This window comes from Chanodichthys erythropterus, chromosome 15 (genome assembly GCF_024489055.1).
Source record: "Chanodichthys erythropterus isolate Z2021 chromosome 15, ASM2448905v1, whole genome shotgun sequence".
In the NCBI taxonomy this organism is placed as follows: domain Eukaryota; kingdom Metazoa; phylum Chordata; class Actinopteri; order Cypriniformes; family Xenocyprididae; genus Chanodichthys; species Chanodichthys erythropterus.
This window is the reverse complement of record NC_090235.1, coordinates 4,224,801-4,243,343: the sequence shown is the minus strand read 5'-3', so window position 1 is coordinate 4,243,343 and position 18,543 is coordinate 4,224,801. Positions and strand designations below refer to the sequence as shown.

General features: G+C 35.7%; 1 protein-coding gene across 1 annotated transcript; it reads left to right on the top strand.

Annotated features, from left to right (window-relative positions):
• The first annotated feature begins 8,137 nt into the window (after positions 1 to 8,137).
• On the top strand, positions 8,138 to 17,072 carry rcvrn3 (recoverin 3). The gene is made up of 3 exons (XM_067412365.1): positions 8,138 to 8,518; positions 16,200 to 16,311; positions 16,990 to 17,072. The coding sequence occupies exons 1-3, from the start codon at positions 8,138 to 8,140 to the stop codon at positions 17,070 to 17,072; spliced, it is 576 nt and encodes a 191-aa protein (XP_067268466.1).
• The last annotated feature ends 1,471 nt before the right edge of the window (positions 17,073 to 18,543 follow it).

Sequence of the window (18,543 nt, the reverse complement as noted above, 5' to 3'; positions counted from 1 at the left end):
TTCACATATTTTTGCTTCATGACCCAGATTTTAGTCGTCTAGGCATCAAGTGGCCCAAAAGATGAACAAAATTGTTTTCTAGAAAGGTACACAGTGTATCTGGCTTCATTTTGCTTAGTGTTTTATCCTTTTATTATGTGCAGTGTGCAATTTTACACTGTTATTAGGCTATATAGGCTATTATACTTTGTTCATAAATGCATTCATTAATATATGGTATAACAATATTTAGTCCTACTGTATATTTGTCTCCAACAGTTACCATGGCATGTGCTGGTCTCAAACACTGCAAAGTGGCCCTGGGCTTTGCTGTTATTTTCGACATTTTTGGCTTTACGGCCCTGTTTGTGGGGCTCTTTGTGCCACTGGAAACGAAGGGGAGAGATTTCGGGGACCTTCTTGTCTACACTGGGGCCGTCTTGGTGCTGATATCACTTGGCGGTTGGGTCATGTGGTATAGTGGCAACATTGAGGGTATTCCAAAACAAAAGGATCTAAGCGGAATTGGCAATGCCGTGGAACGCTTGGCACGCAACCTCAGCAGGAAAATGTATAGCACACGTCGTGTTCACAGAGGGCCCTGACTTCTTGACAGTGATTCTGTTGACGTTTTATTTCTATTCTATTTTTTTAAATAAAAAAAGACTCGAAGACATGGAGACTCAAAGAAAAACAATTATTTAACAAACTGAATCCTGACCTTACACCCTGCTTAGGTAAACAGCTGTTATAGCCTACTTCAATAACATTTGGCCTATATTGTACTGTTTTATATATAAATTTGTTTTAATGTACTGCTACTATTGTAGTTTATTCAGTTACTGTACAACAAAGGTCAGAAAGAATGTTACTACATGGATTGTTACAAGAAAGTAAACTGTACTAGTGTTAACATGTATGCAACATGTTAAACATTTATTTTCTGTTTGAGCAATTCATGGCCATAAGCAGTGTTTAGTCTCTATAAAGTGTGTTTTAGTTATATTTTTTAGTTATCAAAAAATTGATTCATTGAACATGTACACAAAATGTATCTTAACTGATATTTAGCAAATTCTCAGTATTGTTTGTGTCTGTTAAATGAACATGTTCAAGTGGCCTATTTAGACAGCAAATCTTGATCCACCAATCAGAGTACAACCATTTGCAGTACTTCATATAATCTCTAGGTGGAGACAAGCATGAACATTTCATGTAATGGCAAGAGTTGATAATGGTCACATGGCTTTTGTATGAATAAAAATGACATTTTTGACTAATTAAAAGGCGTTTTTAATAAATGTAATGAATTACTTTTCCTTTGCATTGTTCTTTGCTATAGATGGTATGACAGACAAAATAAATGCATAAATAAATTACAAAATGTATATACAAAATACAAAAACAATTTAACTTAAGCAAATTGGAAAAAAAAGAAACATTTGATGAATAAGACTTCATTATTGTTATTTTTTTAATACAATATCAAGTAGATCAACTTCTCTGCCTCTTCTAAAAGTGTTTCCAGTAAACAAAGAAAAAAGAAGCTTACAGTTAGTCTAAGACATAAACACTGGGCTTCATTTAGCTCTAGGGTCTTTTCCTGTTTTGCACTTGATCTCTGAGGGCTTTTCTTGTTTTAAGCCTTCTAATGGGATTGGAACTTATAAGCACATGTGGTCTAAAAGTGTCATTCTGTGTGATACAGACTGGAGTGAGTAAGCAAGATTTGCAATTAATGTAAAAAAAAAAGTAAGCCTACTCTGTAGGAAAAGAAATACAAATGCAAATCAATGATAACTTATGCATTTTTTATAGTGCTAAATTAGTGAAAAACTATTCTTGGGTCTCTGAAACATATTTCTATAGGGTGACAAATAGGGGTACAAGTCTCTAAATTAATATCAGCTCAAGAAAACAACATGCACAACAATTATAATTTAAAAAGTAGTTTTTCTGACTTGAGTATTTCACAACACAGGACATTTCATTAGAGATTAAGCTATTTTGACAATTTGATTTTACACAAAAAGAAAAAAATATTTTATGTTTATGAAAAAAAGAAAATATATAATATTTGTTCATTAATGTCTAATTTAATAAATGGCATATTTTCTTATAGCGATAGATGCTATTTACACTGAGTGAAAATAGATATATTCTATTTACACCAAGTGAAAATAGCAAAATATTCTATTTTTAAATAAGTGACAATAGCAGCATTTTCTTAGCAACATGCTATTTAAACTAGATGAAAATAGCGACAGATTCTTTTTACACCAGTATCAGTTCTTTGCAATAAGAGTAAATGGTAATTCGATGATATCTATACTTTATATTGGCAGATACTATTTGCACCCCAGTATTTTTGTACAGTAACAGGATGCAATAATATCATAGAATGGAAATGATTATATTTATTAAAATTATTAAATGGATTATTGGGAGAATAAAAACCCTCCCTACACCTTTCCCTAACCCTACCAAATAAACACTTTTAATATTATTAATCACTCGTTCGCAGTTTATTTCCAGTTTTAGAACAATATTTTCATTTTTATTGAAAATAAATGTGAGGAAAAGGAGGATTCGAACCCGCGTCGATCGTGTTAAAGGTCCCATTCTTCGTGATCCCATGTTTCAAACTTTAGTTAGTGTGTAATGTTGTTGTTAGAGTATAAATAAAATCTGTAAAATTTTAAAGCTCAAAGTTCAATGCCAAGCGAGATATTTTATTTAACAGAAGTCGCCTACATCGAACGGCCAGTTTGGACTACATCCCTCTACTTCCTTCTTTAATGACGTCACTAAAACAGTTTTTTGACTAACCTCCGCCCACAGGAATACACAAAAAAGGGGCGTGGTCTTGTTGCGCTGCCACGGAGAAGAGCAAGAGTTGCGTTTGTAGAGTGTGTTTGTCGCCATGTCGTCGAAACGCTGTTATTTTCATCCCGCAGTCCAATCACCTTTGTTTGGCCTTCCCAGGGATGCTGTACTTAGAGATCAATGGTTGCAATTTATGTTTAACTCGGTTCCTGAAAATTATAATTGTGGTATCCTTACTGCAATAGTTAATGTTGGGCTGCAGTGCACATAATGGCCACAAGAGGGGACTATGTTTATGTATATGGCTGTTTTCCGTATGAGGTACTCTTCTGAGTGAGTGCTAACGTTGTACATTTTCTGTCGCTGCTTGTGGAGATTAAAGAGTTCAGTCTCTCGGGAATTATTGTCTTTTGTGTTCATTCGGCACAACACCACAATAATCCACATGTAAAACTATGTGCAGCACACGTTATGGTAAGAGGCGTGACCTTTCCGGGCAAGGAGCGCTAAGATGCTGTCGAATCACAACACAGGAAACGCTGGCACAATCAGAACTCGTTACGTATTTCTGAAGGAGGGACTTCATAGAACATGAAGTCATCAGCCCATTTTTATGACAGTGGAAACAGCGGTATACAGAGTACAAAGTAAATTATGTGAAAAATACTGTGTTTTTTTACACGCGAAACATGAACTCATGTTATATTGCACACTATAAACACAATCAAAGTTAAAAAAAAAACACGAAAAACGGGACCTTTAAAAGCCAGGTTGTGAACCTTACTCGCTACTGCTGTGCCACTGAAGAACATTGAATTTCAAGCATGGCCCAACCAGACATTGGTGGTCGGAGCTAGTGTAAAGAGCCTTTGCCAACATGGGACACTTGTACTAAGTGAAAATAGAGACTGTTATTTAATTTGTAAAACATTTTATTAATGGAAATAGAATATACATCATTTTGGTCTTGGCAGACTAGATCTACACTGCTGCTGCAGAGCAACCACGACTTGCCTCTGCTTAATGCTCCGAATATAAAATGAATGTGCTCTTGCTGCTTCTAAAGAGACGGAAACCCCAATGTAGCAGATCTAGGCAAGTGGTGCTGGGGAGGTGGAGGGTTAGAATAAGAATTTGCATTGCGTGCAGAGATAGTGCATTCGTTTAGAACAAAGATTAATCAATACTGTAACAAATGTATTGTTCATTGTTAGTTAATGTTAGTTAATGCATTAACGAACGTTAACTAATGGAACTTTACTGTAAAGTGTTGCCAGTTATGGTAAGAAAAATGTGAAAATGTTTTCTTTCATTTATGGAAACTACAAACCAACAAGCTACTACATTACCAAATTTAAATGTAATATTTTGTGTTATTTAATAGCAAAAAATTATGGATTTAAACTGTATTTTATGTTAAGCAGCTCACTATGTTCACATTCGACAAAGAAAAAAGTAGTCTTTTGACAGTGCTTGTCTACGCATTGACTATAGATTAGGCTTCAGCCACTATAGATTAGTCACAATAGATTAGGATTCCCTGTTAAATCTTGGGACATGCTCACTGGGGAGCGTTTACACTAAACTGACATTATGGGATTAAACAAGTATAGGAAGACGTAATTAATTGTATACCAGTCATTGTATGACCTGCAGCTTGGGATGGGATTCCTTTCCCTGTCACATGATCTTTTTCTTTCCTTCCTTAAACAACTCCTTTCAGTCATGTTTATTTCTGTGTTCCCTTTGTCATTATAGAAAAGTTGAGGGATTGTCTTGTATCTTGTACACTGGAAAAATCAAAAGTTGAGTAAACTTAAAAGTTTAAAGGATTAGTACACTTTCAAATAAAATTTTCCTGATAATTTGTCATCCAAGATGTCCATGTCTTTCTTTCTTCAGTCGAAAAGAAATTAAGGTTTTTGATGAAAATATTCCAGGATTATTTTCCTTATAGTGGACTTCAATGGCCTCCAGACGGTTGAAGGTCAAAATCACAGTTTCAGTGCAGCTTCAAAGGGCTTTAAACGATACCAGACGAGGAATAAGGGTCTTATCTAGCGAAACGATCGGTCATTTAAAAATTAAAACTGTATATGCTTTATAATCACAAATGATCGATATCCATATTCTTCAAAAAGCTTACGATGTAGTCCTATGCCTTCCCTATTCTACTTACGGAACGAATGTGGCACCAGTTCTGTTTTTTTCCCATAAGTAGAATAGAACATGGACATCTTGAATGACATGGGGGTGAGTAAATTATCAGGAAAAATTTTTTGAAACTGGACTAATCCTTTAAGGCAACAAACTTCAGCAGATTTTTGAGTTTTCTCAACTTGGTTTTGTAGATTTTTAAGTTTTCTCAACTTGTTGTATTCAGTTTATACAAAAACAAGTTGAGAAAACTAAAAAATCTGCTGAAATTTGTTGCCTTAAAGGATTAGTCCAGTTTCAAAAAAATTTTTCCTGATAATTTACTCACCTTTTGCCTTAAACAGCTTTTCTCAACTTTAGATTTTTTACAGTATAGGCCAGACAAGGTATACTAGGGACAGTAAGCTGATCAGAACAAGACTGCCAAGATGTATTTATGACCCAGAGAAAATCCAATCCTTAAAAAGGAGGAAAGATAAACTTAATGTTAGAGAAGGAGACAGATTAAAAATAAGAACAGCTTGTATGCAGGCAACATTTAAATTGGAGGGTTTTTGAAACTCTGTGGTCTTCCTTTTCTGTTCTAAAATTACTTACAAACAATTGTGTACATTATGGTGGTGTAAATCACCCTTGACATGACTGCTATCATCCTTAAAATGAATTCAAATAAGCAGATATTCAATATTTTATTAATACGTTTTGCTAACAATTTAATAAGTAAATTAATTAATTCAGGTTAACTGTGACATTTTTTTCCCAGTCATCTAAATGACAAAAAGTCCCAGTTGACCTGAATTCACCCTAAATAAATAAATGTTTCTAATCAGGAATTATCTAATAATGATGCATCAGTATTTCAAGTGTTTTTAAAACTGAATTTAAGGTAAGTTTTTATTCCAAAGGTCACTGGATTAAGATGCTGTAAAGCTGGGAAATACATCATTAGGGGAAGACCATCACTACTTAGTTTAATGAGATTAATGAAAACCTGAACGTAAATCCCTCTCTCCAGACGCTAATGTTTGACATCTCTTCACCCCTTGAGGGTATTAATGTGTTTCTGGAACTATGTTTTATATTTAAAGATGGTCATCTTTGCTATAGTATTGTTAAAATAAAACAACCAACACCACAAGCAACAAGCTACAAAAATCAAAACATAAAACAAAGTGTAAAAATCTGTTTATGGCAAAGTTTGCTATATAGTACAATTCATCTCATCAAGGTGTACTTTATTTTGGCCATTTTGTCAGCACCTTTTAGCTGAAACAGTGAAAATGTGACTATAGTGGATATGGGGTTAAAAAGAACAGAAAAAACCCCGTAAATCTCTTTCTGGCAGAGCCTTGTGAAATCTTGTGTAATTGACTTGACCCATATGGAGGGTGAGCCACCTCCTTCAATACAGCCTCATTACTCTTCCACACTCCACCTTGATTACTTGCTCCGTGATTCTTCGTCCTTAAACCACAATCACAGGTAAGAATGCTGTTTTTTTGTAATATATATATATATATATATATATATATATATATATATATATTTAATTTCATTAAATCATTAAATTTGTCAAGGCATCCCAGTCAGTGGCTTACCCCATACAACTTCTTACATGTTTATTTTCTGAGTTTTTTTTCTTAATTCCCTTTGATGAGCTCTGTCCACATTAAAGCTATGGAACGTAGGAGGGAACTTATATCAGGCTAAATCAGTAAAATAGTTTGGGCAAAAATGCATAGACTAAAACGCTTTCTGTTTACTGCACTTTCATTTTTTCACTTTCACTGTTTTCACTAGAAAATCTTGTTAATAGTTCACATAATGTCAGCTATGCACATAAAAGTATGAAACCATAATTTGTATATGTTACAATGTGCAAATTTCTGCGAGCAAAAATGTTAGTCCCATAATATGTTATATGCAGTTTTGGCATGGAACAAGATACAGTTACGTGATCAGATTACTTTTTGTAACTAGTGAAGTAACGCATTACTTTTAGATTTACAACACAATTTCAGAGTTACTTTTTCAAATAAGTAACGCAAGTTACTTTGTTTTTCAATTTATTGACTGACAGCTCTCCTGTCCCCATGTTGACAGAAATCGGGAGTAAATGCAGAGGCATTGTGTGCACTGTGCACTTGATGTTTATTCTAGACTAGTTCTATACTAAAAATGTGAGCATACATTTACTCATTTACATCTCCTGCGTCCTGTTCTTCTGTATTCCAGAATGGCAGCACAGCTGAAAGGCTTGTTTGCTTGAGCTGCGCCCTCTACTGTACAGGCGTGAAATTGTATTTCCTTCAGCCTGAGGCTTATTCATTTCACTTTTGGTGTGAAAGGGCCTTTACTTTTGACAAAACTAGAACTTTTGTTGTTGTTGTTGTTGTATAAAACAGAAACAGCGCAGATGAGAAAATGTAACACAAAAGTAACATAGTGCATTACTTTCCATAAAAAGTATTAATAAGTTACTTTTTTAGGGAGTAACGCAATATTGTAATGCATTATTTTTAAAAGTAACTTTTCCCAACACTGATTATGTTTTTAACGAGCCCCGGACATGACATGCAGGAAAAAAATAGTAGGCTAATTAATGCGCACAATTTACTAATTCGTTTCCTCAATTTACTAAATCGTGCAAATGATTTATAAACCGAGGGAACGAAATAGTAAATCGTGCACACTATTTAGTTAATCGAAGGAACGACTTAGTAAATTGTGCGCACAATTTAGTAAATCAAGGGAACGAAATAGTAAATCATGCACACGTTTTAGTAAATCTTGTGCACTATTTAGTAAATCGAGGGAACGACTTAGTAGGTAGGCTTATTAGAAAAAAGGTGGATACTCAAGTGTATGCAATAAACCTGACTATGTCAAGATATTAACAATGACAGGGAACTGTATGGACTGTCAATGGTCCCTCTCGCACACACACACAAAATATGGCATATTTTTAGGAAGAAGATTGGCATTATTTCATGACAAATAAAAAAAAGGGGGGGTGAAATATGACCCACACTTGTTCTTGTCAGATTTGGTCAAATTCACTACTGTACCTTTTTATTTATTTATTTTTCTAACATCCCATCTGATCCTTACTAAGGACACAATTTCAAGCCTTTGTTAGTGCATCAATTTCTTTTATATTTCTCAAAGGGAAGCCATGGGAAACGCACAGAGTGGAGGGATTCCAAAAGAGTTTGTGGATGACCTCAAGCTGACCACCAGGTTCTCTGAAGCTGAGATCACCCAGTGGTATGAGAACTTCCAGAAGCAGTGTCCTACAGGTCGCATCACACTACAACAGTTTGAGGAGATCTACGGCAAATTCTTCCCTGACAGTGATGCCAAGACCTATGCCCAACACGTTTTTCGGTCCTTTGACACCAATGATGATGGAACATTAGACTTTAAGGAGTATGTCGTTGCTCTTCACATGACCTCCTCAGGCAAGTCGACCTTGAAGCTGGAGTGGGTCTTCTCACTGTTTGATGTGGACAAGAATGGTTACGTCACAAAACCTGAAGTGTTGGAACTCAGCGAGGTAAGACGACATTGAATAGATTTCACATTAAATGTAGAAGAACATTCTCCATCCTCCATCCTACTGGACAAACTACCATACCACAGATTTAATCATTTCCCAACATATCCATCATAGCATGTGATATAAAAAAATATTATGCTTTTCGATCTTCCTGATATTCTTTGTTAGCCTGAAGCGTGTAATTTCTTCACCATTTCAAACAATGCTTGAAGTGGAAAAATAAAAGTGCCGGTACTCCCGATGCTCAGTTTAAAATGCACTCCTGAAGAAGGGAGGGTATGGCGGGCTTCCGTACATGCAACATGTCGGAAGTGTCAGTACGTTAAAGGTAAAAATGGAAAAGTGACGGTACTACGCATACCGGCCCATTTCAAGCACTGATTTCAAACAGGATTCTCCCTGAACACTCTATCCATCTGTTATTGGTCAGACAACAGATAGTCCTGCCTCTAGACTTATTAGTCAATGTTAAAGGAACACTCCACTTTTTTTGAAAATAGGCTCATTTTCCAACTCCCCTAGAGTTAAACAGTTGAGTTTTAACGTTTTCGAATCCATTCAGCCGATCTCCGGTTCTGGCGGTACCACTTTTAGCATAGCTTAGCATAGTTCTTTGAATCTGATTAGACCGTTAGCATCTCGCTCAAAAATGACCAAAGAGTTTCGATATTTTTCCTATTTAAAACTTGACTCTTCTGTAGTTACATCGTGTACTAAGACCGACAGAAAATGAAAAGTTGCGATTTTCTAATAATTTTCTGTAATATCATTGCGCCTGCTGCACCCATGGTACGGCAGCAAAGTTCCTTGTTTATTACGCTGGAATGAGTATAGTTCCTAGCCATGTCAGCCTAGAAAATCACAACTTTTTATTTTCTGTCAGTCTTAGTACACAATGTAACTACAGAAGAGTCAAGTTTTAAATAGGAAAAATATCAAAACTCTTTGGTCATTTTTGAGCGAGATGCTAACGGTCTAATCAGATTCAATGAACTATGCTAAGCTATGCTAAAAGTGGTACCGCCAGACCCGGAGATCGGCTGAATAGATTCGAAAACGGTAAAACGCAACTGTTTAACTCTAGGGGAGTTGGAAAATGAGCCTATTTTCAAAAAAAGTGGAGTGTTCCTTTAATGTGTTGTGCTGGTAATAATAAGAATAAACAATTCTTATTTATTTATTAGCCATGCAGTTGGTGGGTAAATGTACAGTCAGAAGGGAAACTTGTGGAACAACTGCGGTTATGAAATAGACCAAAATTAAATACCAGACTATTAATTAAATGAAGAGTGTTGGCATTTTATGTAGAGATAATTAAAGGACCATTTAAATATACCAACTCTTTTTGTGAATACATTAAGATAAAACATAAACGTAAACTCTGTCCACGGTAAAGGTGCATTTAAATTTTGCGTTGCTCTGTGAAATTTTGTTGGGCGAAATGCAACCATTACTGAATCCGCATGGTCGGGAGTTTCGAGCTCAAACTCTTTAAAGTTGGGGGTGATTTGGATTGGCTGTAAATGTTTTTTTTTTATCATTCATCATCTGAGAAAAAATTGTTCTGAAAGTGATTCTGGTTTTACTGTGTCGTTATGGTTATAGTTGTGTTGTGGACTTCCCTTTTCACAGAGAAATAGCATTCACAGACAGTAAAGGTGCAACCACAATTACCATTGCTCTGTGAAATTTTCAGGCAAAATCAGGCCATTTCTGAATGTGATCAAGGAGTTTGATTGAGGCTGAAAATGTTCCTCAAGAGATTTCGCTCATGTCCAAGTTGGTAACACAAATCTGCCACGTTTACCAACAGAAAGTTCCTTGATATGAAAGTGACTTCTGTGTGAGCAGTGATTCATATATTGCTACACAATTGACAATGGACAACTGACCTTTTTTGTCTGCAAAAACTGGTGGGGCGACACTTCACCTAAGCTATAAGGGATCACGGCTGATTAAGTGTGTCTCAGATGCAGAGTCAGGTTGTTTTGACAGTGATGATTAAACCATAAAGAGCATTTAACATCAAAGCTGACCTAAGATCAGTGATTAAAGCATGGAATGACATCACCCTTAAGCCCGAGCTCTATAAGAACTCATTGCAGAGAGAGGCAGAAGGATTCTGTGGTGGGTACTATGGGAGAGATAAGCGCCTCAATGTGCAATCAGGATTTAAGACCATGGGCACAGGGGGATTCATTGACATGTCAACACTTAAGCCTTCTTCTCAGAAATGGCCGATCAATTTCCCAGGGAATAGTTTAGGGTGTTGGACAGAGATGTTGCAGATGAATCAACAGAATAAATGATATCCCTTATTTATGTTATATCATCTGGAGACAATCAACTTTTATTAAAAAAATAAAAGTGTGACATTACATCGGATTACAACAACTGGGAATGCTCTGCGATCCTGTTGTGGATAGTTAACGTGTTCTTGCATTACTGTTGTGGTACGCGAGTACTCAAGGTGACAACAGAGTTTCCTTCAAATGAACTTCAGATTGCTCAGTAAGATTCTCTTCAAAAAAAGAAACTTGTGTGACAATGCCGAGAATGCGACATATGTTTGTGTTGCATTATGAATTGTTCTGAGATGTTAAGCCCTTATTTCGACTTGTTTATTGGTGTAGACCCTAGTAAAAAAAAATAGACTGAAATGTATTTCAAATGCATTTATTTTTGTTCTAAGTATAATACATTTACATATTTTTGTGCTAAATAAAAATACTACGGTACTAAACTGGTATACTTAAAGTCTGCTAAATTGGAACAACTAATTTTATTTAATGCACTTTAATTGTGCTGAAGTAGTGATTAAGTCTAACTAAAGATATACTTAAGTATATCTGATTGTGCTAAAGTGGAACTATTGCAAGTATGCTTTAGGTACACTTTAAATATCTTGCATTTAAAGACTGATATTATACAAAGACCATACAATCCTTATTGATAGTGATATTAAAACACTTTTTAGGCATGATATTAAGAAATGTGCACTGTGCAATAAATAAATACTCCACATAAAATTTAATAGTTTTATATCGGTATGTCTTAAGTGATACGTCAATAAATATGTTAATGGATTAGAAGTATGCTTATGTATAAAGTATGAAATAAATGTATTTTGAATAGATTTTAGTATAGGGAAAACAGATCTCCCCAAAATAAAAAATTGTTTCATCATTTATTTATGTCTTTCAAAACCTGTATAACTTTTCTTTCGTGGGGCACAGAAAGAGAAAGTTGACACTGCATCACATTCAATAAAAATGAATGGGGGTTGCCGAGTTCCAAAGTGACTTAGTTCACACTTGTAGTTCGGTTCGTTTGGTTCATTTGGTCCGGACCAAAGAAGAAAAAAAAAACATTTAGTCCTGGTCTGGTTAGCGTTCACATTGGCAATTTTATCACCGAACCAAAAGATACCGAACCTTAAGGCATAGGGATACATTCACAACATGATTGGTCGGATTTTATGACTTATTGCCTATTTTGAGACGGAACTTACCGAACATTCAAAACAATGCTGTTTTCTGAGGTAAATGCGCTCGTTGTGTGTGCGTAGCGGTGCGTAGCCTGCATGTGATGGTATTTTGGCCAGCTGGGAACTCGTGAAGAGCTTATAAAATGTGTAAAGTAGTAAAAACAGCGGCGGGAATCCATCCGTCACACACACAAATGATCTGCTGCGTGGAGACGCGCGTCTGATGCCTGTGATGGGCAAACTCGTGACTATGACCAGAAAAACCGACATGCGTGAGGATTCTGTCCTTTTTAGGGTCTCGTCTTCCTGTTTTTGGTTCGGTTACATGTCTTTGGTCCGTGTTGCGTTCATATATCATTCGAACCGCACCAGAGTTCGTTTGGAAGCGGACCGAGACCCATCTTTTCAGCGGTCTCGGTCCGCTTGTTTGGTGCGCACCAGGGTTCGGATGGCAGCGTTCACATATGTTCAAATGAACCGCACTATCCGAGCAATCGCACCAGGGTTCGTTTTAATCGAACCAAACATGACAAGTGTGAACGCACCCTAAAGCCCATTCACACCAGGGAAGATAACTATATGAAAAGACAACGCCCTGTTTATTGAAGCCACAGTTATGTTGTCTGCAGCTTTAAATGTTCAAGCTCTCTAATGTTGAGTGAGTGGATTCTGTTAATGTTTTTATCATTCACCATCAGGAAAAAAGTCATTCTGAAAGTGATTCCAATGATATCATTCCTCTGTGTCCTTATCATTATAGTTGTGATGTGTTGTGTGACTTTGCTATTCTCAAATAATTAGAATGATTATTGAAACTTTATTAGTTATAATTACTGTTTTTGATATGAACAGACCTTACGCACATTATTCCAAGTCTTCGGAAATCATACAATTGTTTTGTGTGAAACAGACCGAAATTGAAATTGTTATTTGCTGAAATTTTTTTTCATTTCCTATTCAGCGTAACAGATGTTCTGGATATTGATTTTTTTTTTACAGTTTGAAAAGTTGCAGACATTCATTTAATTGAAAGTCTAAAGTTAATTTTAGTTTTTCATTTAATACCTTTTCGCACGGTTCAGAGTCATGCAGATTTATATTTTGGGTTAGAAGAGCACTCCAGATATATGGCTGTCCTCTATATCTTGCCAAAGCTCTTAAGTAAGATAGGCACAGCTGGTACCATTTCATCTATTTGTATTAACCTATTGTTAGGTAACTTCACTTATATTAGGGTGAGACGAATCAGCATGCAAACAAGCAAGGTAAGCTCTAAAGAAGGAGTAAGACAGATATAGCACTCAGGCCAAACAGATAAGAGAGCTGAGGGAATGTGAGGGAAAATAAATTTAGCTCATAGCCTAAACAGATTCCATTAAAACTGAGCTAAGCATGGATTACAGAACAAAATAACAGATTTGGAAATACGCCTTTGTGCGTCTTAAGATGTTGTCCATAGAATAGGCCCATGTAATGTCCAACAACAACATCACCATAACAAAAAAAATTAAAAATAAAAATCTGACTGAACAGAAAAGGTCATACTAATTATTTATTAAAGGAATACTATTACTATTTTACCATAGCTATTTTAAAGGTCCCGTTCTTCGTGATCCCATGTTTCAAACTTTAGTTAGTGTGTAATGTTGTTGTTAGAGTATAAATAAAATCTGTCAAATTTTAAAGCTCAAAGTTCAATGCCAAGCGAGATATTTTATTTAACAGAAGTCGCCTACATCGAACGGCCAGTTTGGACTACATCCCTCTACTTCCTTCTTTAATGACGTCACTAAAACAGTTTTTTCTAACCTCCGCCCACAGGAATACACAAAAAAGGGGGCGTGGTCTTGTTGCGCTGCCACGGAGAAGAGCAAGAGTTGCGTTTGTAGAGTGTGTTTGTCGCCATGTCGTCGCCAAACGGTGTTATTTTCATCCCGCAGTCCAATCACCTTTGTTTGGCCTTCCCAGGGACGCTGTACTTAGAGATCAATGGTTGCAATTTATGTTTAACTCGGTTCCCGAAAATTATAATTGTGGTATCCTTACTGCAATAGTTAATGTTGGACTGCAGTGCACATAATGGCCACAAGAGGGGACTATGTTTATGTATATGGCTGTTTTCCATATGAGGTACTCTTCTGAGTGAGTGCTAACGTTGTACATTTTCTGTCGCTGCTTGTGGAGATTAAAGAGTTCAGTCTCTCGGGAATTATTGTCTTTTGTGTTCATTCGGCACAACACCACAATAATCCACATGTAAAACTATGTGCAGCACACGTTATGGTAAGAGGCGTGACCTTTCCGGGCAAGGAGCGCTAAGCTGCTGTCGAATCACAACACAGGAACCGCTGGCACAATCAGAACTCGTTACGTATTTCTGAAGGAGGGACTTCAAAGAACAAGGAAGTCATCAACCCGCTTTTATGACAGTGGAAACAGCGGTATACAGATAAGTAAATTATGTGAAAAATACTGTGTTTTTTTACACGCGAAACATGAACACATGTTATATTGCACACTATAAACACAATCAAAGTTAAAAAAAAACACGAAAAACGGGACCTTTAAAGAAATACTACTATTACTGTACTCAGGGTCGTCACTAGCGGGGCAAAAGGTGGTGGTGATGATTTTACTGAGGAAAGACCCCTCCCTAATTAGATTTCTAAAATCTCTACCCCCCACAATTCAAGGGCCCCAGTAACCCCAGCTATGGGCCCTGACTATACTATTGTATAAAGTAATTTATACAACAGTTCTTTCTGGTTCTCTAATCTGATTGGCTGAGAGGTCTTTCCAGCCATGTGATATTCTACCAATATCGGCAGGGAACCGTTTCACCGGCGGATGAGCAAAACCACCATATTTTTATTGCTATTTTGTAACGGAATGTAGCTTTAAGAGTTTGTTTTAGGCAAGATTATAGTTGTTTAGTCCTCAGATATGTGATTTATATGTAAACATAGCACCTATTTGAAAATTTGTTTAGACACTTTCGGAGAAGCGAGCTCCAGGCCGTCAGCGACCATTCAGCGCTCATGTACCCACAGAGAACAGCTTCATCTCGGCCAGTCCTTTGGGAATTTGCTGCTAGCTTTTATTTAGATAATGTTAAAAAATGAGGTTTTGGGTATATCAAACGGGCAATGTTTGGTCTTATTAATCAAAAACTTGTTCCAGAGCTAATAGATTTGGCTTAAGGGCTATAATAAGTTTAATAACTTTATATTTACATTGAAATTAAATCCTGTACAAACTAGAGTGCTACTTTTGTATTTTTGAGTGAACTAATTTTTGCTTGTGTTTATTTCCTATTTATACTGTTATAATGGCTATTGTTGTTCATTTAAATATTATTGTTCAATAATTAATATTTTATAATAATTTTATGCCATTTTTTTTTTTTTTGTATTGAGAAACAGTCCATTAGTGATTTCGACTTCAGTGAAAGTTACATTAATACACCATGAGGTGGTGGCAAAGACCGTCTTTATGAATATCCATCGCAAATACTTTTATATTGAAATAGACTGAAACAAGGACATTTTTACTTTAAGCATCTTTTGAGATGCAACTGACAAATGCATTGACTAGCGCTGTCATGGGAATGTCTTAAATGTTAAAAGGACAAAGACAAAAGATATCGCTTTCCTCAGCAGGCATTCAAACTGATTTTGTGATTATATGAATATAAGATTGACCTGAAGAAAATCAGCTCTCTCTCATAATACTCTACATATTACAGTGAGTTTCAATGAAGCGACTCAATGTTCCTTCATTACTAGTCCAAAAGTGGCGTTTTAGCATTAGTAATGGAAGCTTGGGCTCAACTGTTAAACTGTCAACTTGAGATTTGAATCCGTGGCAGAAGTAGTTCCTCACAAATAAGGGTTTTTAAAGACACTCCATTGTTGTTGTTCTTATTTATTTACACACTTGTGCCGCCGAACTGTTGTATAAATGCAATATTACACTCGTAGCCATGTGATATGGCTGTATATCAGCACACTGTGATTGCCTACGGCCGAATCTCAGCTGTATCGCACGGCTATGGGTGTGATATTGCTCATTTAGTGTTTTATGGGTCTTGACATTTTGCATGTTAATACATTTTTTATATATATTCTAATTCAGTGATTTTGTGACTTAATTGAGCCAGTAACTTAACAGCTTTCTCTGATTTCCCATCAGGCCCTTTTCAAACTCATACCCAAAGACAAGCAGGCAAATCTTCCCAGTGATGAAAGCACACCAGAGAAAAGAGCAGAGAAACTCTGGGCCATCTTTGAAAAAAAGGACAATGGTAAGAAAATTAAAGATGATCTTTTCTTAGTTGTTACTTATGGAAGCTTGTTACTGCCATGGAATAAAAAAACAAAAAAGATAAGTGTGATCTTTTTCTACTTTCTTTCTTTCTCTCTTTCTTTCTTTCTCTCTTTCTTTCTTTCTTTCTTTCTTTCTTTCTTTCTTTCTTTCTTTCTTTCACAGTGTATATGTCACAATTTGGACTATAACTTACAATAATGGGTTTATATCTTACAGCTGTGAGAAAAGTCAGAATTGCAACTCGCAATTGCGTGAAAAAGAATTTTGAGTTTATTTAACTTCAGAATTGATAGATAAATTCGGAATTGTAAGGAAAAAAGTCTGAATTAAGATGTAAATTTGCAATTGTGAGAAAAAAGTCAGAATTGTGACTTTGTATCACAACTCTGAGACAAAAAGTCCGATTTTTTTTCCCTTTTTCAGAATTGTGAGATATAAACTGTCACAAGTCCTAAAGTCCAAATTGCAAGGTAAAGTCAGAATAAACTCGTAATTCTGAGAATGTGAGATAGCTGCGAGAAAAAATTGAGATAAAAGCCACAATTTTCTTTTTTATTTATCAATTTTAGCTTTAGTTATTTTCCATGGAGAAAACAAGCTTCCATAGATATTAGCATACAGACAACATTTAAAATAAATTCTCTCACACATGCAGAGCGAGTCGCAGAGGGGGAGTTCATCCAAGCCGTCGAAGAAAGCGAAGTTGCACTACGTCTCATTCAGTATGATCATAAATGATCCCACATAATCATGATCATGTCATGCTTGACTTCACGTGCATTTGTTGTATATTAAATGTGCTCATTAAAGATTCACCATCCTTAATGTGCATGTCGCCATTGTGTTCTGTTAGTTTCTAAAACCTTTTTAAGCAATAAATATCTGTTTAAAAAAATAGTGCATTCCATTTTGATTTCTATATATTTGGTATATTTGATTTCTGTCATGCATTTGTTGAATTAAAGGTTTGTACGGCACTTTGTTTAATCACATACCTTTATAGAGTAATTCTAATAGACACTTTTTAGATTGTAGTTTGTAGATTTATGTTCAGTTGATGTATGCCATTGTTTAGTGTCCAGTTTGGTGTCAAAATGTGTTATGAGTGAAACCAATGAAGCTGGTGTTTGATTATTCTCCCACATTAAGATATGGTGTCATTGCTTTTTATTTTAATTTTATCCAAACAAGGATTATTTTTGCACTATACTACATTGTGTTCCTAATATTATTATTGCATTACAGTGGTGTAAAGATGACATATCACAAGTATTATCACAGATAACGTTTTTGATTTGAATAGTCAGTCTTTTGCCAGGGTTGGAATGAGAAACAAATGCAACTGTGTGTATACTTTTAGCATAACCTGAATATGCATGCTGTAACCTAACCATCAAAACAACATTCACTTAAAACATAAGAAAAAGTATTTCTCCTCTCATTTCCTTTGTGATTTTGATTGTCTTTCGTACCGTTTCTCATTCTCTCCATCTCTCATTTGATCGCTGTCTCTTACTGGGGAGATTATTCACATAATCTTCTGTTCAGCTTTTGAAAGCATCTGTCTAAAGCTGCTGGAATTATTGTTTGTTGTAATCTGTCCATCACTCCATCTTGTTGTATATTCAGATTATGTCATATTGTGCTTGGTTCTCTTATTAAAAAAGTGAAATATAATGAAGTAAAGAATGATTGTACAGATTGACATAACCTAGAGAGCCAGATGTCATCCGAATGAGAATAATTGAAAATGCAAATGTTCATGCCTGAAGGTAAAACCCTTCATCTGAACTGAGTAAACTAGTGTTGTTGGTAACGCATTACAAGTAACTTGAGTTATGTAATCAGATTACTTTTCCCAGTAACTAGTAAAGTAACACATTACTTTTTCACTTCACAACAAAATATCTAAGTTACTTTTTCATATAAGTAATGCAAGTTTACACAGCGATAACTGTATTTGGGTCCAAATATAGATTTAAGAAATCGTTAAAATATAAATATCTGTAACGCTGTGAGCATGGAAGCTGTTGTGTAGACTAAGTATTTTAAATGTTTAACTTTAAAATGTTAAATGTTAGGGGTGTGACGAGACGGGTATCTCACGAGACGAGATGAGACGAGACTCGAGATTGAGTTCACGAGACGAGACGAGACAAGATTTTTACACACTATTTTTAAGAAATCCTCAATGGCGAAATACATGACT